General features: G+C 34.5%; 1 protein-coding gene across 1 annotated transcript in view; it reads left to right on the top strand.

Moving 5' to 3' along the window:
• LOC111057803 (pancreatic triacylglycerol lipase-like) overlaps positions 1–18,450 on the top strand; it is a gene marked incomplete in the record, with an annotated part of 80,803 nt that overhangs the window by 15,232 nt on the left and 47,121 nt on the right. The window contains 2 exon segments of the mRNA XM_039419676.1: positions 11,820–11,865; positions 14,863–15,006. Of these exon segments, the coding sequence (XP_039275610.1) occupies positions 14,868–15,006 (139 nt within the window).

Genomic DNA, 18,450 nt, shown 5'->3' with positions numbered 1-18,450 from the left:
CTGTTACCAACTTCATTTTGATTTTGCTGCACTGGTGCTCCATATAACCTACTATTTTGCGTTGCCATGTTGCATATCTGGAGTGCAGATAAAAATTTTCCCACACTAGAGCGGAAAAGTGATTCTTTGCGTTCTGTAATCAGTGCAGGAATGGCCACATTTCAAGGTAACTGTAGGAAATAGTATATTTCGCACCTAGAGCAGAAAATGAGACTTTTCCGGCCCGAAATCGGTTTTCAAGTCCGAGGCCGTCGGCCGAGGACTAGAAAAGATTGAGAGCCGGAAACACATTTTTGCCCGTGGTGCGAACGCTATTTTTCGCCACACAAAAAAAAAAATAAAACAATAGAATAATTATTGTTTATTAGGCACTTCCGAAAGCAAAACTGAAAGGTCATAGCTCCAGCAAATCTGAGGTAATCTGAATATCAGGAAATTCTCCAAGTATTTTTATTTTTTTCATTTTCAGTGAATACAATAATTACATATCATATAAATATGATCGGGAAAGAACAACAGGTATGGCCCAAACTATTCTGTTCCCAAATTTTGATAATGAATAACATGTCCGAAAAAATAGGTTGTTTTTAGTAGTTTTAAGTAGTTCCAAAATTATCCACCAGGTTTAGTGGTAAACGCAGTACTTAAGCTGAGTTTGGGTAGATTTTAATTTGTCTAAATAACCTAAAAGATTATGTTCAATTATGTTTTAATGTAGGAGGTTGAGTTTATACTTTTTTATTCTTTCAAATGGCAATAAGATTACAATATTAGTATGAATGTTTTGATTATTGAATAATAAACACAAATAATGAAAAAAATTTCGATCAGCTGTTTTAGCACACTTGAAATTTGTACAATCTGGATGTCAACATCGGAAGTTGAGGTTAGAAGTCCTATCCTACTCTGAAAATCGAATTTGAATAGTTTATAATATATCTTATTTGTATTTCATTCATACAAATAAAATAATAGTATCTTATTTCAGAATAATTTATTCAATTCTAGAAGCATAAACTGATTCCGTTTCATAAACTATTTTGTAAACACGTTCACATCAAATCAGAATCAGCTGACTTCAAGGTTATTTTACAGCCCTAGGGCCGTAAAAATTTTACCGGCCTGGTCAGAAAACAATAATTTTCGGCCTCCATATGACGCACGAAAACCAGCTCATTACATCCAAGTGGGGCGAAAAAATAATTACTGCGACTTGCTAGAGAGATAAAAATATTAGAATGCCCGAAATTATAATGTGAAAATGTGAGGCATGATTAGATAGAAGCATAAACTAAATTAACAACACCTTCACTTAGTCGATGTTTCCTTGTTTATTCAGTCTATGATATAATTAATCAAGTTGAGACTGATTGGGTCTAAGTTGACACCTTAATAATTGAGGTTCAAGTCGACGGTTTGGCATTTCTCGTAATGTTGAAATGTTTGAATGTTTAAATGTTTATATGTTGCGCATTTACGGCGAAACGCGGTAATAGATTTTCATGAAATTTGAAGCTGAGCGCATTTTGAAATAAAGAAAATAATCATTGACAAAGAGGTGGAGCTGAATAAACTCAATCACTCACACACATTATTTGATATTCAAATGAGATACATTTGGATAAACACCAAGGCTGGTCACTACACTTGAAAAATATGTATATTATTAGAAAGTGGACCAGCTCTGTACATTGGAGGGTGTGGGGATTTGAATAGTAAACCACATCAACTTAAAACTGATGAATACATCAATTTACTGTTTTTACTGTCTTATGACTTTACTATAGATTTATCATCAATATCGGGGGACCGAGCTTCGCTCTGGAGTTTAAAAGAATAGAAAAATTGTAACGGAAGATTCAATTTATAGTTTATATTCATTTATTAATTTTTCCAGTCACATAATCTATATGAGGAGGCAAAACAGCCTTATGCCCAAAACTGTCCCTTTTCAAATTTATACTACAGTCCAAATCAAAATCTAGGTTAAGCTACTATCACTCATCAGAATAACAATTCATTCACACTTCAAAAAACAAACACATCATCAATTACAAATAGATATACCATGAATTTGATTTGAAATGATATACTATGTTTGCTACAATATTTGTTAATATACTATGTATCACTAACAGCATCTAGTTACTATTTTGGACTTTCTGAAGTAAACATGTTTTCTAAAAAAAGAGAAAAAACAAAAATAAGTTTTTCTTGCTGGAAAAATAAGTTTTTCATTCTTCTCGTGAGATCAGCTGATGAATAACCCACACACGCACTCACTCACTTCCATTACGGTATCGATAGACGACCAAATTTCCAGCTGTTTTTCCAAGGGCGTATTTTTTATCATTTTAATGTCCTTTAGCAAGTTATTCCAGGGTTCTGACCTGATGCAATCGAATTCTCATATCATAAACCTACTTTGTTCCAAATTTCGTGAGAATCGTTTGAGCCGTTCTCAAGATCCGGTCACATACAAATAAACATCTAAACAGAAATTACTCGTTTAATAGTAACTGTATTCTATAACTGTCATATGAGTATACTATCGAGTAGAGTTCAATCAGTATAACTGTATTCTAGAACTGTCATATTAGTGTACTATAGATTCTACAATAAATTTATTCACTATAACTGTATACCAATATAACGGCATAACGTCCAGTTGTGAGTGCTTGGTAGACTTGTAGACCTTTTCTTGAAGAATGCGTCTGCGTCTGACAAATGGGTGAAAGTTCACTAGTGTTGTAAATTTTTGCTCCTCAAAAATATATTAAGGTGAGCACTTTCTCCGTTAGTATGTTTGGACAAATCGAATATTGTCGATCTGGGAAGTAGAGCTGATGCCGAATTCTTGAAAGCACTCAGTCCATAAATAAGATTAGTGAGGATTTTATTAGTGTGAGATCTTGCTTGTTTCACTGGACCAGAGAGAACTGAATTATTTTTCTCATTGTATCATCACTGGTTGATAAGAACGTTAATTGTCATTTTATTCTCTCTAGTTGATACGATATGAATGCCAAGAACGATGCTCTATGAGAAGTTGGAGGCTGTGAGAAGAAGAGGGAGACCAAGGGCACGATGGATGCAGGATGTGGAAAGAGACTTGAGAGTAATTGGAGTGAGAGAGTGGAAAGAAAAGGCAGAAGATAGAGAAGCTTGGAGGTGGATTGTGGAGGAGGCCAAAGCCCACATAGGGCTGTAGCGCCAGGATAAGTAAGTAAGTTGATACAATATAGAAACGTCAGATTGTAACTCTATTCTCTCGGGTTAATACACACGTTTTCTAAGACCAATTTTTTTAGAGTTTTTTTATCATATAGATGGCACAATCTTCCACATCATGAGTCATCATACAAAAAAAATGGACTACATGGAAATAATCTATAGAAACACACTCGAATTACAGTCGATTACAAGAGATACAAGGAGATTCGGTTTATTTGAATAAAGTTCCGTAAAAATTTCACGAAGAAGATATGGTTACATGTAGATGAGAAATGAGTCAAAAATATTTAAATCTATCAAGCAGTCTCAAAGTAAATTTAGAGTGAGTAATAAATTATAATAAAGTTATCATATCAGATAAAGTAAAAAATATGTATCAACCATTCAAATTCAATGTTTAAATATTGGAAGCAAAGTATTTTCCAAGTACCATATCTAGCTTAATATGAATATTGGAGTACCTACTCTTTTACTTCTTAGTATGCTATAGAGTACAGAATTACACTTATTATTATTTTGTTATTTCTCAGAGAATATTCAATTCAATTTTCTTTCCATCCATGACCAGTCTTTACACTGGATATTTTCGAGTACTATCAGAACTGAGAACTCCTAGTTTTAAACGTGGAAGCTGTGAATGCATTCTTATACGCGGACACGCTATTGGATAGATGGAGGCAGCTTGTGATTGGCTGGATGCTTCCATGGGCGGAACGAAGCGATGCGATTGGCCATTGAGCTGATCAGCTGACATACCGTGAAAATAGAAAGGTATTCACAAGATAAAAGTGTATAGAGAAGCCACACATAGAAAGTAAACGAAAAATTGCAATTGGATCAATAAGTTATGAATTTTTAGATGATTTGGCTTGAGCTGGATTATTTCCGAATGATAATTTGAAACGATACTTAGCCTACTTACGGGGTTTTCAGGGTACCTTCAAACCGTTTGTTTACGATAAAGTTTACTAGAAATCACATATAAAATGAAATGAAATAGGTACTCGCTGTATCAAATACGAATAATTTCAAAGGAATGTCAATTGCATAAAGTCATTGCGAATTTTTAGGATAAATACAATCAGAATAAGAAGAAATCCTTCCTATTTCCACTTGTACTTCTTGATAATTGACCAAAATTGCCAATATTTGACTTTTCATAAGCAAGATAAAATGACACCAGACTGAATAATTAGGAATTCCATTCTCCTCAACTGGAAAACTAAAAGCCGGAATCAAATGTAAAATACAAGTTATAAGAGATTTGAATGTTACTAATGAAATTATAACAAAAATATTCCACTCCGACAAAAAATTGGAGTTTAAATTGGTTGGATTTTTCTATTCATGCAGGCTTATACCACAGATTAGATAAGTATATTAGAGGTATATTGTAAGATAATTATAAAGAAAGTATTTACTTCCTTTATGCTTATACACAGATATTAAAGTACTATTTCACGATAGAACCAGCGTTTACAATGTATTTGCAAAGTATGATTACACGAAGAAACACTCCTCTAATTGGGAAGATAGATTCTGTGTTTAGGAAAAAACTTGTCAGTGATAGATTGATTGATTTGTCAGTGTCATTGATCTATATCTATATATTATATAAAAGCGAAATGGCTCTCACTCACTGACTGACTGACTCACTCACTCACTCGCAGAACTAAAAATCTACCGGACCAAAAACGTTCAAATTTTGGTAAGTATGTTCATCAGTTGGCCCTTTAGAGGCGCACTAAGAACGGATTTAAAAAAATTTCCACAGATACGCCCAAAATCTGCGTTTTTCCAGCGTTTTTTTTGCTTTTTCTCAGATTTATCGAGAACAAATGAACAGAAATTGTTCAAATTTAGTACAGAAGCTAAGCTAGGGTGTAATAATGTTATGTTAGAAGGAATTTGAAATAACGCCAAAGATACGCCCAAAATCTGCGTTTTTTGCGCTTTCTCAGCTTTATCGAGAACAAATGAACAGAAAATGTTCAAATTCACTGCAAAAGCTCAGCTGGGGTGTAATAATGTTGTGTTGGAAGGAATTTGAAATAACGCGAAGATACACCCAAAATTAGCGTTTTCTCAGTTATTTCATCAAGTAATAGACAGAACATTTTCAAATTTGGTACAGAGGTTTAACTAGGGTCTGAAAAAAATTTGTGATGAGGTGACTTTGATATTTCATCAAAGATACGCCACAATCACCGTTTTTCTCAGCTTTTCTGCGTTTTCTCAGTACTTTGACTTCCTGATGGAATGAAGCATGCTCAAATGAAAAATGCAGGCGAGCGAAGCGAGCCCGCTGATCTCATTCTTGGAAGATCCAGTTGGGGGTCTAGGGGGCGGAGCCCCCTGGCTAGACGGATATGGCGAGCGAAGCGAGCCTGACGGCTAGTTCAACATGTTTTTAATTGTATAGCGTGCATCCATGCAAATATATTGGTTCGAAAGTAGGAGAATTCGAGAAACAGCTATTATTGACAAGGAATAATCTTCGCTGCCAGTCTCAATATAAAGTTTCCGTCAACCTTCTATTCCGTCTAGAATATTATAAAGATATTATATATTGCCCACCAAACTTACAGTTGTGTTGAAAGTATTGTTGTGGTACTTTTCCATAATGGAAACACAAACTTAAAGTGGTTGACAATTTAAATTTGTGTTTTCATTACTGATATTGTACTTCATTTTGGAAGAAGGGAGAAGGAAGAAAGGAAATACGAAGGAAATGAAGGAAGAAAGAGAGACTTCATTATGAAGAAGGAAGCCTAAAATACGAGTCAAGGCTGGCCTGAGGTGCCTGGACGTCTCCCGACGACCTTCGCTTCATTATAATTATCATTATTTTGTTATAAGTGTAACACACACTCATACAAAAAAGTGCGCCCGATGGAAAGTGAAAGCACTATCGTCTTCGGCCGTCCTTTCTCCTTCTATACAGACGATGACAGCTGATTACTATCATCATCATTGCAATCATCATCATCATCAGGCAGCACGTAACGGATTCCCACGCACGCACGTGCTCATACGCCATTGATTAATGATGGTTCATCACTGTAACATCTCTGTAATAATGAATTATGACTCAACTGTAATAATATTATTATGAAGAATATGAGAATATAATAACACTCGCTTGAAATCTTGGAAACTTGATGTAAAACTTTATCAAGCTTATGTATGTATTTTAGTTAAGTTCAGTAACATATATTTATTTATTTTTTGTAAAGCTTTTTTGTATTATGTTTTTGGCAAATAAAAAATTCATTCAAATGGCAAAATCTTCGAAACATTCAATTGTAATACTGAATGACATCAGTACTGTAATGAAATACAACTGTAATTCTGAATTGGAATGTTTAATGTATCTTATTTAGAACCAAATGTCATAGATTTTCTCGTTTCGCTGCTGATGGGCTTTTGGGGATTGTTTTATGAAGCTTAGTCCTAAGTTTGTGCTAAGTCCGGTAATAGACTCATATATGTCATTATAATCCATTACAGGAAGAGCGTGATAGTGAATACACTAGACAAGAGTAGAGCATATTATCGAGGATAGATGGGATCTCAAGCAATATTGAAAAAGTAGTCGATTTTTCCTGAGCCTAATAGATTGTATCAAGATCTTTATTAAGGCCGTGCAAAGTTTTAAAAGTAAACTTTCTACTGGTGATATTTTTCAAAGTTTTTCGATTTGAATATCATCAACCTATCAAAATGAAATAGTTTTCTCAGAAATTTTTTTCCGATCATTACTTTTCGAGATATGAGCGCCTAAAGTTTAAATTTCTGGGACAGAACATTTCAATTTCGGTAAGAGATAAAACCATGAGATTTAGAAGATAAATTCGTCATGGTAATACTGATTGAATAAGACAAAAAGTTTCTGAAAATATCAATTTTTGAGAAAGTTATCAAGAAAAATAACTCAACTAAAAGTTATTTTTGGTCATTTTTAGTAAATTGAATAACTTTCTGAAAAATTGAATTTTCAAAAGATTTTTGTTTTAATACCGTGAAAGTTTATTTTCAGCCTATGTACAGCCTTAAGAGGCTTGTTTCATAGAATATATAGAGGGGGGACAAATTTCAATGCAATTCCTTTTCTTTTATTATCTTTAAAATGAAAATTTCAAAAAACCTTGTGTATACATCGACGCGCAGTTGAAAAAGGAATATTCCTGCCAAATCTCATCGAATTCTATCAACGCGTTTGGCCGTAATCGCATTACAAACAGACAGACAAAAAAAATCAGAGTTAAAACATAGATCTCACTACGTTCGGTCAATTAAAGATAAGCCTGGTTGCCAATACTTCAACCGTTGCCAATAGTTTTCATGTTGTAGTGTAGTAGTTGATAGGTGCCGATAGCAGAGAACATGCAAGAAAGCATTGAGAAAGTTTTAAGTACTTCGGCTTCTCCATTAATCTCTCTGTCACCTGAAAGAAACTGTTAGGTGACATGGAAAGTGAATCTGAAGCCAATTTTCTGAACAAGATTGGTGGCCAATCTCCATGATATTATCGAAAATTAAAGATGAGAAATCGGTCTGATGGTCACTAGACTTGAATACTATCACTCTCATCTTCTATATATATAAAAGCGAAATGGCACTCACTCACTGACTGACTCACTCACTCACTCACTCACTCACTCACTCGCATAACTAAAATCTACCGGACCAAAAACGTTCAAATTGGTAGGTATGTTCAGTTGGCTCTTTAGAGGCGCACTAAGAAATCTTTTGGCAATATTTTAACTCTAAGAGTTGTTTTTAAGGGTTTAAAGTTCGTCTTTTAGCATGTATATTCTTCTTCTCCCAATCTCTTAATTATAATTGAAATTTACATATCATATGTTACTATAGAACTAAAATCTAGAGAGAGTACCTCTTCGAAACAGTTAACTGGCAACTAAATTAATAATTTTGTCAGGTTGGCATTAAGTTGAGTTGACTTTGTTAGGTTGGCACCAAGTTGAAGATTCAAATGCATTTATCGCGGAAAAATTGATTGGGCACTGCTACTTCAATCCTGAGAATATTATATTACTAGCCGTCGGGCTCGCTTCGCTCGCCATACCCGTTTAGCCAGACGTTTAGTCTGGACCCCGACTGGATTGTCCTAATATATGATAAAAATGCTCAAATGAAAAATGCAGGCGAGCGAAGCGAGCCTGCTGATCTCACCCCTGGACGATCCAGTCGGGGGTCCAGGGGGCGGAGCCCTCTGGCTAGACGGATTTGGCGAGCGAAGCGAGCCTGACGGCTAGTACTCAATATAGTTGAATACTATCACTATCTCTTTCATGGTCAATATAGTCGGATACTATCACTATCTCTTTCATGGCCAATATAGTCGGATACTTACACTATCTCTCTCATTCTCATGGTCAACATGGATTAATGCTATCACTATCACTCTCATGGTCAATATAGTCGGATACTATCATTATCTCTCTCATTCTCATGGTCAATATAGATGAATGCTATCACTATCACTCTCATGGTCAATATAGTCGTATACTATCACTATCTCTCTCATTCTCATGGTCAATATAGTCGGATACTATCACTGTCACTCTCATGGTCAATATAGTCGTATACTATCACTATCTCTCTCATTCTCATGGTCAATATAGTCGGATACTATCACTATCACTCTCATGGTCAATATAGTCGTATACTATCACTATCTTTCTCATTCTCATGGTCAATATAGATGAATGCTATCACTATCACTCTCATGGTCACTATCGTCGAAAACTATCACTATCACTGCCACTAAACCTCTTTAGACACAAATAACTGAGCAGAGGTCTCTTTAAGTGATAGGAGAAATGAGAAAGTAGCTGAAGATAGTATAATAACTCGAGCTTGAAATCTTGGAAACTTCGGAACATTACAATGAACCTGTGGGAGGTGGGTATGTCTAATGTGAAATTGAATTGGGAATCTCTGATACTTTGAGAATTAGAATAAATACTTTTAGAACGCTCACCCTCTCCCTCTCTCTCTTTCTCTCTCTCTCTCTCTCTCTCTCTCTCTCTCTCTCTCTCTCTCTCTCTCTTTGGTAGAGAGTTAGTGAGAAGAATATTTTTATATTCTTTTCGAAGAATGGACATTGATATGTCCAAAGCTCCGCCAATTTATGTAGATGCATTACAATATTATCTTGTATAGTTATTCCAATAGATGTTCTATAGATGCATTACAATATTATCTTGTATAGTTATTCCAATAGATGTTGTATAGATGCATTACAATATTATCTTGTATAGTTATTCAGAATTGATTTTTTTATATAATTGTACAGTTCAATAATTAATTTCTTAGTTTATGCTATGTAGATTCATCTAAAACTTTGCTGTATTGTAAGCTATTGTATGAGTGTATAAGCCATTATATATTGTAATCTACATAAATAAAGTACTCAATAAATCAATCAATATATCTTTGGTAGAGAGTTAGTGGGAAGGATATTTTTATATTCTTTCCGGAGAATGGACTTTGATATGTCCAAAGCCCCGCCAATTTATGTAGGTGCATAACAATATAATTATCTGTAGTTATTACAAATTGCTTTTTTCATATCATATAGTCTACAGTTCAATAATTATTTTTTTAGTCTATATTATGTAAATTCATCTATAATTTTGCTGTATTGTAAGCTATTGTATATAAGTGTATAAGCCAGTATATATTGTAATCTACATAAATAAAGTACTCAATCAATCAATCTCTCTCTCTCTCTCACTCTAACTCTATCCGTCTCACTTTCTCACTCACAATGTCTTTCTCTCTCTCTCTCTCTCTCACACACTCACTCTCTCACTTTGGTAGGAGTTACTAGGAAATGGGAAGGATATTCTGGGTATTCTTTTCACAGAATGTATATTGATATGTTCTACAATTAAAATCACCTAGGAGAATGACTAGTAGTTCTGTGAACAGTAGACCTCACGCAGTATTCTCATCCACAAGTACCTGATTGAAACTATAGACCTTAAGAAAATACAGAAATGGACTGGCTTCTCCACACATCTGTGTAATCACTTGTCAGCTGATTTATGATCAATAATTCTATAGTCGGATATTTACTCTAATATTGGCGTATGAAGGAGGCTCCTTTTTACTTTCCTTGTCCTATTACCATAGGTAAGGGAAGTATTGCTTTCCGAAAAAAATTAAGGTACCCCAATTTCTGAATTTCTATACGTTCCAAGGTCCCCTGAGTCCAAAAAAGTGGTTTTTGGGTATTGGTCTGTATGTGTGTGTGTGTGTGTGTGTGTGTGTGTGTGTGTGTGTGTGTGTGTGTGTGTGGTGTGTGTGTGTGTGTGTGTGTGTGTGTGTGTGTGTGTGTGTGTGTGTGTGTGTATGAGTCTGTGTACACGATATCTCATCTCCCAATTAACGGAATGACTTGAAATTTGGAACTTAAGGTCCTTCCACTATAAGGATCCGACACGAACAATTTCGATCAAATGCAATTCAAGATGGCGGCTAAAATGGCGAAAATGTTGTCAAAAACAGGGTTTTTCGTGATTTTCTCGGAAACGGCTCCAACGATTTTGATCACATTCATACCTCAAATAGTCATTGATAAGCTCTATCAACTGCCACAAGTCCCATATCTGTAAAAATTTCAGGAGCTCCGCCCCATCAATGCAAAGTTCGAGAGGAACAGTTTTGGGTATATCCTGTTGATTCTCTCCCAATCATTAATTTTATGTTGTTATTAAGGAATGTAATAAATGTAGATGTTAATGTAAATGATTTTAGATTCCCAATTATCAGGCTTCAGATACAATTTAAACAAAAAAAATCAAGTGGAATAGATTGAGCATGAAAAGCTCTACAATTAATTTTCACCTAAAATTGAAAATAAACTCTAAATTCGAGAAAATGTTATTAATCAATTGCAAATTATTGTTGATCCTATTAAATCATTCACTATGAAAAGATAGCGTTATTACCCTGTCACCAGCTGGCTCATATTTTTGAATAGTATACTTGAGACGCGCGGGTCAGGTGATCAATTTTCATAACGGCAAGGAAAGTTGTGTGAGTGCGCCACACCAGATTCTTCCTTCTATATTATCCTTGAAATGCAGAATTTCCAAAAACCTTGTATATAAGTCGACGCGCAATTAAAAACGAACGTAGCTGTCAAATTTCATGAAAATGTATTACCGCGTTTCGCCGTAAATGCGCAACATATAAACATATAAAAATTCAAACATTTAAACGTTAAGAGAAATGCCAAACCGGCGACTTGAATCTTAGACCTCACTTCGCTCGGGTCAATTATGAAGAAATACCACAACATCACTCACAACAAAACTGTAAAATTATAATTATTTATCAATATCAAAGGATACTATAATCCTATTTTTTAAAAATAAAAGAAAGGAACCCTGATACATACATTTCAATGATTGACATTTATTTAACCTACCAATCATCTTAAAAGTATTCTTGTCACACATCTACTTGAAAACAAAAGTCTGATTTGTTGTAATTATTAATGAAATGTGTTTTCTTTCATTTATTCTTACCAACTTTTCTGTTTGTTTCAGATATTTCTTTATGTGGCTGGAACCATCGTGGACTTTGCATTGGAGGGTAAGTTAGAAGTTGTGATTGGAAGTTCAAAGTTAGAAATTCATCTGAGTAATAAAATATTGAGGTTGAGTGAAAGGAGCTATTTTATAGTCGTGATTTTGCTTTCAATAAGGAGTTTTGTAACTTAATTGAATTGGTGTTTACTGTATAAGTAGTATTTCATTCAAATGATGAAACTGTTTTCCTGAGGTCAAATAAGAATTTGAATTCACTCGAGATGTATTTGTCTAAAAAATTGTATTTTTCATTCAATATAGTGGTAGTCTACTTGAGTGAATAGTTGTTTACTGTAGTAGTATTTCATTGCAGTGATGAAACTGCATTCTTGAGGTCAAATAAGATTTTTAATTCACTTGAGATGTATTTGTCTAAAAAAAATTATTTTCATTCACTAGGAACTGGTCTTAATAGGTTACTATGTCAAGTACAAAATCCTTGACATCAACATCAAAATTAGACTAATCCTCTAATATTATTCATATTGAGATACTTTTCTCTACAAATTGGGTAGCATCTGTTTATTTATTGCATCCTCGAATTTATCATTCATTGAATTTTCATCCAGCGATATGTTTTCATGAAAGTCTTTCAATGAATGACATATTTTGCTACAGACATCCCATCCTTTCATATCTACCGTCTATTTCTTTTCCTGATACCTTTTTCAGCTTCTCAAGGATTGAAGGTTTTCCTAGTACATGGATAACCATAGTTCGAAAAACCCTTCAATCCTCCACCCTTTTTTCTTGCACCACATTCTTTTCTTTTCGTTTTAATGTATATTATTGTTGTTGTTTGGATGTATTATTTCTGTTAATCTGTATCAAACTTGTATTTGTGTGTGAAAATAAATTGAATTGAATTGAATTTTTCTCCGTCTCTCTGCATACGTCCGTTTGAAACTGTGCTCTTTTGCCTTTGTAATTCCAGTATGTTCATCAAGCTCTAATCATTATCATGCTGTAAGATATGTGAATTTTGATAAAGTCAATGTTCCTTGAATGCTATTCAAGCATTCCTTGAGCTATTCACAAATTAAGTACCTAGCTTTATGAGATGAAGGTACGGTAGGACTTTGTATATAGGCCTACTGTATATTACCTCTAATATAGGTTCATATTGAATGAATAATACCCATATAGTTGTCTTTTCCCTTAGGGCTACTCTTGAATATGAATATAAATAGAAATCTATAGTTTGTGTAAATTAAGTTGAGACTTGGCACTCCATCCGAAGAAATTACATAGTTGCCAATTCGTGTAAAATTGCAACTTTCTCAAATTTCAAATTCAACGTCAGAATTGGATGTAGAATATCATCCACGTTAATTTGATATAAAATTATTACGCCCCATGATTCTGAGAGAAGTGATATTCAAAAGGAAAACAAATTTTCGCGATGCTTCCAATTTTATCATAAAAGTTAAATTTCCTTTTAATCCTTCAAACCTGGATCTTTTCTAGCACTACTAGGATATCGGGGATGACATTCTTCATCCAATTCTGACGTTGAATTTGAAATTTGAGAAAGTTGCAATTTTACACGATTTGGCAACCCTGTAATTTCTTGGGATGGAGGGCCAAGTCTCAACTCATTTTACACAAACTATAAGTACCCTTTTTAAAATGAATACCCATCTAATATGCTGGACAATGCGATCGTAAATAAGAAATAAAGCAACGAGGTTCTCAATTTTATAGCAGTTTAAAAATACAATAATTCAATCCACAGACACTCATGGTCAGTCCTAGCTCTTTGACCTGTTTTTGGCATACCAAATCCATTGACTACATGTGTCCAAGGCTCACATAGATATTGCAATCATTGTGAAATGCACCAACGAACTCATAAATTCTTTCAAAATTTGATCATCGGATGATTATTGAAACAGTGCACATACTTTGGGACCACCGGTGGACTACTAATGCGCAGACGCAGTCTATGGATTGGAAGGACGCACGCGTAAACTAAACTAAACTAAACATGGCACATTGCACATTGCACATTGCAAAAGTGAGGCAACGAGCAACTCCAAAAATATAGTAGGCTACTCTACATATAGTCCAGTCACTATATACATTGGTGCATGCAATTTATATTGATTTTTTAATATATTATTTGGGTACATAAGAGAAGTCCAGAACCAATTTCTTCATGCAAAATTTCCTTGTGCTAGATACAGAGTGGCCCAAAAACCTCGTATTTTCGGCTCATTTTCCAGTTTTTAGCTATTTCTGCCAAATATCGTAATCGGACAGAAACATTTGCTCTCGCCTTTTATTTAGATTATAAAATTCTGAATAAAATGAGATAATTCGGAACTCTCTATCTCCAATGAGTACTGAGTTATGATTTTTCAAAAATTAGTGAAATTTGAAGAAAAAAAATCAAGTTTGATGAATTTTAGTTTTTGATCAACAATATCTTCCGATTGTCACCATTTAGATGTATAATTCGAAATCACTCCGGGAGTATTTTTGTGCTCTACAATCTGAGATCAGGTAGAGCGCTCTATCTTATAAAGATTTCCAGGTACACCTGACAACAATGCTCCTTGTATCTCATTTTATTCAGAATTTTATAATCTAAAATAAAGGCGAGAGCAAATTTTCCTGTCCGATTACGAGATTTGGTAGAAATAGCTGAAAACTGGAAAATGAGCCGAAAATACGAGGTTTTTGGGCCACTCTGTATCTAGCACAAGGGAATTATGCATGAAGAAATTGGTGCCGGACTTCTCTTATGTACCCAAATAATATATTAAAAAATCAGAACTACAATATAAATTGTAAGCACACCCCCTTTTTTATGTCTATATTGACTGGACTAATAATACGGTAGGCATATAGTTCATTCATAGCCCATAGAATAATTATTAATAATCTCTTCTCTGGGAGATAATGAGCATTTTGGAGAAGAATTCAACTGCAAAATGGTGCAGCGATTAACTGCCTGTACTGTGGTCCTAGCATTGATGGTGTTTGTGTGTGTGTGCAGGAGTGATGGAGTGGAGATGCAGCTGCAGACAGCTGTTGTGGCTGCTATTGGCCGGCAGCTGCTGCGTGCAGCTCAGCTGCGCAGCCGGGCTCATTGAGTGGGGACGCAGCAACAAAATAGAGGTCAACATTCCCTGGCTGCCTTGTGAGTAATCTAGTTTTAAACAAAGTTATTGTTTCAAATTTATAATTTTTTAATATTGAACTTCATCATCTTGATAATAAACACAAATAACGTAAAGTTATTTCATCAGCTGTCTTGATAATGAACACAAATACGTTATTTGATCAGCTGCTTCTAGGGCAATTGAAATTTTTTGGACAAAATGAATGTCACCCTTACATTGCAGTCCCTAACTTGCTTGTATTCTCTATTCTCCCCAGAATTATCTAATTTTCCTCATCCGCCAAATCATTCATTCTCATCTCCATCTCTTGTCATTTTCCTCTCATTCCTACCGATTCATTCCTCATCTTTATTTTCAGTTTTTCTTATTCATTACACATCTCCTCCATTTTCTTCCTCCACTTGTCTTCAGCTCTCCTTCCACATTTGCCTCCTCCTCAATGGCGTAGCTAGGATTTTATTTTGGGGGTGCTGAAATTGGCAGTGAGGTTATAAGGATGTAATAGTTTCTTGGATTAGAAAAGCGAACAACAGACAAAATTACACCAAATGGCAATTCCATTATCGCTAGCTCGGTAAACTAACCAGCAAAACTAAGGTATTTTAAGAAGGTATTTTTTTAGAATTTCGGGGGGTGCTGAAGCCCTTTCAGCAACCCACCCCTGGCTACGCCCTTGCTCCTCCTCATCAACCTCATTTTGCTCTATTTTTCATTCTTAACCACTTCATTCATTTTGCTCTTCCACTCAATTACTGTTATCAACGCTTCTAGTCAAATCAAACTTAACTGAGGATCATATGTTAATACAACGTTTAACGCTAAACGACTTTTACTTGTAGATATGGTTGCATATATCATAATTTGTTTCATACGAGGTTTAAACGATCAGCTGACATTTCTCCGTTTAAACCGAGTTACTGCATACGGGCCTTTATGTAGATATTCGGTTTAAACGGAGAAATGACAGCTGTTTGTTTAAACCTCATTTCGAAACCTTATATGATAAATGCAACCATTTCTACTAGTAAACGTGGTTAAGCGTTGAACGTAGTGTTAGCATAAATGGCCCTTACTTACTCATACTTATGTACTGTATCAAACTTAGTGCCGGTTGCACAAAAGCCGGTTAAATTTTAACCGTGATTAATTCCATGAGAACCAATCGGAGAAGCTTATTTTTCGAAAAAGCCTTCTCTGATTGGTTCTCTTGAAATTAATCACGGTTAAAATTTAACCGGCTTTTGTGCAATCGGGCCTTAGAGTTACTTCAGATGACCAATTAGTTGATTTACAAGTTAATGAACTTCAAGCTCATATTATTTTTCAATTTCCAATCACATCAACCTATAAATTTAATTCCACTCCATCACGCCATCCCCATATTTATCACAAACACCGGCCATTAATAATAGTGATAACCGATTATGCAATCCAACAAAACTTATCCAAATAATGAGTTACTAATAACAATCATTGACAATCCGTCAAAGTTCACCACCGTTTAAGTAATGCCACCTCTTATTGACTTTTCCATTTAGTAATCTCTAAGGAAAGTGTTGGTTGTCCTTATCAAGTAAGCTTCATACTAAAGCGCTATGGGAAGTGCTTTCATCTGCAAAGAAGAGGATTTGGTCTCGCTCATACATTACTTGTCGTACATCATCATCATAAAACTTGACATAGGTTTATCATGCATAACTTTTCATTGTCAAAATACATACGACTTGTTCGGTATATCATTTGTAGACTGCATGTAAGATTGTATATGGATGGAGAATGAAGATATAAAAAATGAATGAATAATGAATTTATTGCCAAATACAAGAAATATTTTTACAAACAAAATAATCATTAAATGACAATAGTTTTTGGCGTCACTGAAAAAAGAAGCCTTGAGCTCCAGCCCATAAATATATCTCTCAATTAACAGTGATCAATTTTCTATATTGTCTATGCATACAATATTGTTCAATAGCTATACATCTATAGTTCCATACCATTGATGATCAATGTTCAATAATCTATAATATCAGGGGACCGAGCTTTGCTCTGGAGTGTAAAAGCATAGAAAATTTGTAACGAAAGATTGAATTTATAGTTTATAATTTATTTATTCATTTTCTCAGTCGTACAATTATTTTTACAGTTATATAAGGAGGCCTGTTATGCAACAGGCTTATGCCCAAAACTGTCCCTTTTCAAATTTATACTACAGTCCAAATCAAAATCTAGGTTAAGCTGCTATCACTCATCAAAATAATAATTCATTCATAATTCAAAAAACCAACACATCATCAATTACAAATAGATATACTATGAATTCGATTTAGAATGATATACTATGTTAGCTACAATATTTGTTAATATACTATGTATCACTAACAGCATCTAGTTACTATTTTAGACTTTCTGAAGTAAACATGTTTTCTAAAAAAAAGAGAAATAAACGAAAATAAGTTTCTCTTGCTGAATTTTTCTTCTCGTGAGATCAGCTGGATGATCCCACACACATACACTCCAACGTTAGTAGACAGAAGGTTGATCACTCACAGGTGTAAGATTCGAAATGGAGGGGGGAACGCCAGCGTGACGTCACGTGTAGTAAAAATGTGATGGAGTAACCACACTGAGCATACAGTTTATTCACTGTATCTTCAAATAAATCGTCGTTTATTGCCCTCAAGATTGACCTAGAACTTGAAAATTCCCCATACTTATAGCGAATGAATCACCGATTCTAATGATGTTAAATATTCCAAGTTCATTCAACTTGTATGAATAAAATAAAGTTGAAAGTTTTTCAAGAATCTAAAAACGTGACACGAAAAAGTTAATAAGCTGGAAAAGCGTTAGTAGGCAACGTTATACTATTATAATTTCAGATTAACGCATGAAAAATATTGAAAAATTAATGCATTGCAATAAACCGATAAACCGATCCCGATAAATTTCATTCATATAAATGCACTGAACACATGCTGCTATTGAGCACATGTTCTACGAGAGTCAAAATATCTCATCTACAAAATTGACAAGCTGATGTATAGTCAAACTACAAAATATAAACACGACCTAGAAGATGAAGAAACCTTGAGGGTTTGAAAAGGAAAGTTAGGAGGTGGGGTTTTTGCTTTTATATGGCAAAATGCTTGTATTATTTAAATGTTTTGATAATTATTGTAAGGCAGAAACAGAAAGCTTGCATGTCAGAAAATGTTTGTGTTATATAATTTGACTATACGTCACCGTATGATTTTCAAGAATGCGATATTTTGCCTACTCTGTACTACAGCCTACGTCACGGCTGCAGTTCCCCCACTCCAATTGCATTTCAACTAAAATACTATAGATGAGTGACCAACCTTCTGTCTACTAACTTTGCACTCGTTCACTCTCTTCCATTACGGTATCGACAGACCACAAAATTTTCAGCTGTTTTTCCAAGGACGTATTTATCCTTT

This window comes from Nilaparvata lugens, chromosome 1 (assembly GCF_014356525.2).
Source record: "Nilaparvata lugens isolate BPH chromosome 1, ASM1435652v1, whole genome shotgun sequence".
NCBI classification, from domain to species: Eukaryota; Metazoa; Arthropoda; class Insecta; order Hemiptera; family Delphacidae; genus Nilaparvata; species Nilaparvata lugens.
This window is presented reverse-complemented; position numbering and strand designations above follow the sequence as displayed.